Source organism: Penaeus chinensis, chromosome 42, assembly GCF_019202785.1.
Source record: "Penaeus chinensis breed Huanghai No. 1 chromosome 42, ASM1920278v2, whole genome shotgun sequence".
NCBI lineage: Eukaryota > Metazoa > Arthropoda > Malacostraca > Decapoda > Penaeidae > Penaeus > Penaeus chinensis.
The window spans coordinates 9,149,938-9,154,937 of NC_061860.1; the positions used below are offsets into that span (position 1 = coordinate 9,149,938).

The 5,000-nt window shown below is 43.7% G+C and overlaps 1 protein-coding gene across 3 annotated transcripts in view; it reads right to left on the bottom strand.

The window, feature by feature from the left end:
• The window catches only part of LOC125047816, a 16,290-nt gene extending 15,546 nt beyond the window's left edge, over positions 1 to 744 (bottom strand). Inside the window, exon 1 of one of the 3 annotated variants that reach the window (XR_007116773.1) lies at positions 1 to 744. This exon is cut by the window's left edge and continues 148 nt beyond it. Coding sequence is in view for 2 of the 3 variants with exons in the window: in XM_047646310.1 (XP_047502266.1) it covers positions 1 to 317 (317 nt within the window). In the remaining variant the exon portion in view is untranslated. The other 2 variants (XM_047646310.1, XM_047646309.1) reach the window with 2 other exon arrangements.
• Positions 745 to 5,000: the final 4,256 nt, after the last annotated feature.

A 5,000-nucleotide genomic window follows, 5' to 3' on the forward strand; every position in this document is an offset into this window, starting at 1 on the left:
AGGCGTTTATGTTCCCGGCGAAATGCTGTACGCAAATTCTTGATCTTTTTCTTCAGCATCTCCACGTCACAATTGTATTTCTCAGCTAATCCCCGCAGTGCATCTAATTTAGCCTGATTATTCTTGTACTCTTGCAAGCGTACATCCCACAGAACTGAAAGTTTTCTATACTCTTCTATGAATTCTATGTTTTTTTCTTGTGACCAATTCATCGTGTTGCCTTTCAACACGGAATCCTTCCCGCGACTGGTGGGAAGGCGTTCAACACTAGGCAACAGGCTAAATCTAGTCGCATGCGTCAGGCAACACGGCAACATGTTGCCACCTGTCGCATGCCACACAATCGCATGCTACATGTTGCCTTCTGTTGAACTGGTGGAAACACACTTAGCCCATGCGACAATGTAGCATGCCACATGTTGCCAGAATGTTGCCTTGGTGGAATCCCGCCTTTATATCTAGAATGGTCTCGCATTTATTGCTCTAATAAAGACGACATGTTTAGGTGTGACAAAATGACTAAATTATATGTTTTTGTATGCGCAAACTCTGATGAAGTATACATTTTTTTTACTCTTAAATAGAAAAGGTATATATTTCATTTAAGATGCTTATAATAAAACTTTAAAATGTTCTTTACTTGCATGATAAGGTTACCAAAATACGAAAATAATTTTGTTTTTTAATATGTGTACCAATTTACCCCACGGTAAGTAACAACTTGAACCGTATCTGGGGGACATTGTTACAGGTTGACATACCTTCACAAATTATTAAATAACTATGTAAAAAATAATTATTTAATTAATTTTGCCTTCACATGTCACACTAACATAGTTTTTCGGATTTACAGACAAAAAACTTGGAGTTCTAAAGGAAAATGCAAAAACAGTCACAACTAGACGCGGTCTACCCTATGTATATATATACATACACACATATATATGTATATATATACATATATATGTATATATATACATATATATGTGTATATATATGTATATATATTCATATAGTAAGATTCAGTGACGACGGCACTGAAAACTAAACGAAGGATAATATGTATATATAAATAAACATATAAATATATGTATCAATATATATATATATATATATATATATATATATATATATAAACACTTCCTGTGGCACGACCCCTCGCACAAACACGTTTTGACAAGTCAGCTCTTATGGCCGATACGACCTTCTCGGCGGTTGTGACACAGAAAATGAATTTATGCCAAGCAGGCCTCTCCGATCGTAGTGTTACAGAATACGTGATATATGATATATCAGCTGCTGATATGAAGTATGTGAGATAACAGCGGCTACATTGTGTGTGTGTGTTTATCTATATTCATATACATTTATATATATATATATATATATATATATATACATATATATACAAATGTGTATATATATAAATATATATATGTATATATATATTATATACATATATATTTATCTATACATATATTTTCATATATATACATATATACAGAGAGATAGATAGATAGATGTAGATATAGATATATGATTGCCGCGATGGTCCAATATACTCATATATATATATATATATATATATATATATATATATTCATATTTATATATGGATATACATATTTATTTATATACACACATGTTTACATATGTGTATATATGTATACACATACACACACACACATACAAACACACACACATAAATATATATTTAAATATATATAAACATATATATAAATACATATAAATATATATATATATATATATATATATATATATACATACACACACATACGTGTGTGTATGTATATACACATTTATATACAGATATATATATATATAAATGTATGTATGTACACACACACACACACACATATGTGTGTGTGTGTATGCATATGTATATATATATATCATCATCATCATCATCATTTGGAGCTAACGCCGGCAGGGGCGCATAGCCGCATCCACCTTCCGCTTCCACCTTCGAGGATCCCTCATGGCGAGCCGCCAGGCAGGGGCCCGGCCCATCTCTAGTTCCTCACGACAGGTTTGATCGATCTGCCCAAGCCACGACGTTCTCGGTCGTCCCACAGGCCTCCTTCACCCAGGGTTGTCTCGGACAGAGACAACCTGATCGGCAGGATAATCCTGTGGGAGTCGAGCCAAGTGGCCATATAGCCTGAGTTGGCGATCACGGATTGTGCAAGTAACAGGTCCTGTACCGGTCTCACGGTGCAGCCGTTGGTTGGACACATGGTCCCGCCAACTGTACCCCATGATCCGGCGCAAGGATCTGTTACAAAAGGCATCAAGACGAGATTCCAGAGCACAAGATAGTGTCCAAGTTTCACTACCATAGAGTAAAACTGGGAGTATCAGGACCTTGAAAACACGTAACTTGGTCCTTCTGCACAGGTACCGACATCTCCAAATACTCTTGTCGAGAGATTTCATGACCCCTGCTGCCAGGCCAATCCGTCTACTGACTTCTTGGTCTGACAGCCCAGAGTCGTGAAATGCACTACCGAGGTATGTAAAGCTCTTTGTGACTTCGATGTTTTCACCGCAAGCACGTATCGACTGTACAGGGTCTCCTAGCAGGCCCCCAAAATCCTGGATCTTGGTCTTGGTCCAGGAGACCTCTAGCCCCAGGGGCTTCGCTTCATTGCTAAATGCATTAAGAGCCGCCACAAGGGTTTCCAGAGATTCAGAGAGTACGGCAACATCATCGGCAAAGTCAAGGTCTGTAACCTTGATATTGCCCAGAGTTGCTCCACAGTGACTTTGGACAGTAGCTCTACCCAGTATCCAATCCATGCAAGTGTCGAAAAGTGTTGGTGCAAGAACACAGCCTTGCCTCACACCTGAACTAACAGGGAAGAAGCTCGACAGGCCCCCACCACACTTTACAGCACTTTCAGTGCCTGTATACAGGTTTGCTATTAGTCCAATAATCCTTATTGGAATTCCTCTTAGTCTCAGGATCTCCCAGAGAGATTCGCGATGCACTGTGTCAAACGCCTTCTTGAGATCGATGTAGGCTGCGAGCAGCCCACGTCCGAACTCACGACGGCGCTCTATAATGATTCGAAGCGCCAGGATGCGGTCTATTGTGGACTTACCAGGAGTGAAACCAGATTGCTCCGGTCTTTGGTGCCTCAACAGGTGGTCCCTGATACGTCTCAATTAGATGTGTGTGAGTACCTTGCCTGGTACACTGAGTAGTGTAATGCCTCGGTGATTGCTGCAGTCCCACCGATCCCCTCTCCCCTTCCAGAGAGGGATGACCACACCCCTCAGCAGGTCAGGGGGAAAGGTACCAGTCTGCCAGATGGCAGACAGGACTGCATGCAAGCCTCTTGCCATAGGTTCTCCACCAGCCTTTAACAATTCGGCTAGGATGCCACAGACACCTGCTGCTTTACCACTCTTCAGCTTGGAGATCGCCCCCCTGATTTCAGTCAGGGAGGGTGGATCCTCGCTGATGGGTGGATCTGGCAGAGGAGTCTCAACATTTCCCGCATCAATGTTAACTGTTGGTGGATCAACCTTATACAACTGCTCAGGATCTGAGCTTATCTGGCCACTTGCTGAGCGGACTGCAGTCGTCTGTGAGGGGGACTTGGAGTTCAGCTTTCTCAGAGCTTGGTAGGCAGGACGAAGGTCATTTACAAGGAAATGGCTTTCGACCTCCTCTGCAAGACTACTGATAAACTGTTCCTTATCCCTTCTCAACAGTGACCTAGTCCTGCGCACCAGAGAGCGGTTCAAGGTGCGATCCCCTGACAGTCGAGCCGCACGACAAGCATCTGTGGCTTCCAGCGTGTCCTGCGAGATGGAATTCTGTCTTGTTCTTGGGCGTTCACCAATGGATTCCTGAGCTGCATCAAGCGTTTCACGCTTGAAGGTATCCCACATAAGAACAGGGTCTGTCTGGCCCTCGAGTGCTGTGAGACGACCAGAGATAGCCTCGGCAAACCCCCTGGTACACTCGTCCTCCCTCAATCTGTCCAAATGAAACACCCTAGGGTGTTCATTTGGGCGACGGGGGGTTCTAAAGTGGACCCGGAGAGTAGCCACTACTATTCTATGATCAGTTCCACAGAACTCAGCGCTTCGATATACCCTGCAGTTCTGGAGGATCCTCCATCGAGTGCTAACGAGGATGTGGTCGATCTCCTTGGCCACTCTTCCTGTATCGCTGTACCAAGTCCAGCGATGCGGGTCAGAACGCTGATACCAGGAGCCAGAAATCCTCAATTTCTGGGACCCAGCAAAGTCACGGAAAAGGAGGCTATTCTCGCTGCCAGCATCAGCTCCTGAGCCATGAGGACCGACAGACATCTCGTAGCCAGCTCGATCACAGCCGGATACCGCATTGAAGTCGACCAGAACAATACGAATATCTCGCCGAGGACATCTGTCTGCCACAGATGCAAGTTTGGCGTAAAACATCTCTTTCACCTCAAGTTTATATACATCCGTAGGAGCGTATACAGCAACAAGAGACATGAAGTCAAATGAAAGCTTCAGTCTCAATACCATGATACGCTCATCGACTGGAGTGACCTCAACTACCAAGGGTTGAAGTCTGCTGGAGATGGCTATGGCTACTCCCTGGAGATGGTGGCCATCGCTGCGGCCCGACCAGTAGTAGGTGTAGCCACCCACACTAATCCTGCCACTGCCAGGTCTTCTCACCTCCGAGAGAGCAGCCACCTCAACTCTCAGCTGTTTCAATTCCCTCGATAGTAGTGGTAACCGATCGTCCTGTCGCAGGGAACGGATGTTCCAAGCCCCCACCCTGACAGTCCGCCTGAGGTCTAACCTCGGGCAGTCACTCCGGGTGGGCGCCACCTCTGCCACCCCTACCGACGCCGCCCCATATAGAGGAGGTTGGCTGGCTGCATATATATATATATATATATATATATATATGTATGTATATGTATATATATATATGCGTGTGTGTGTGTGTATGTATATGTATATGTATT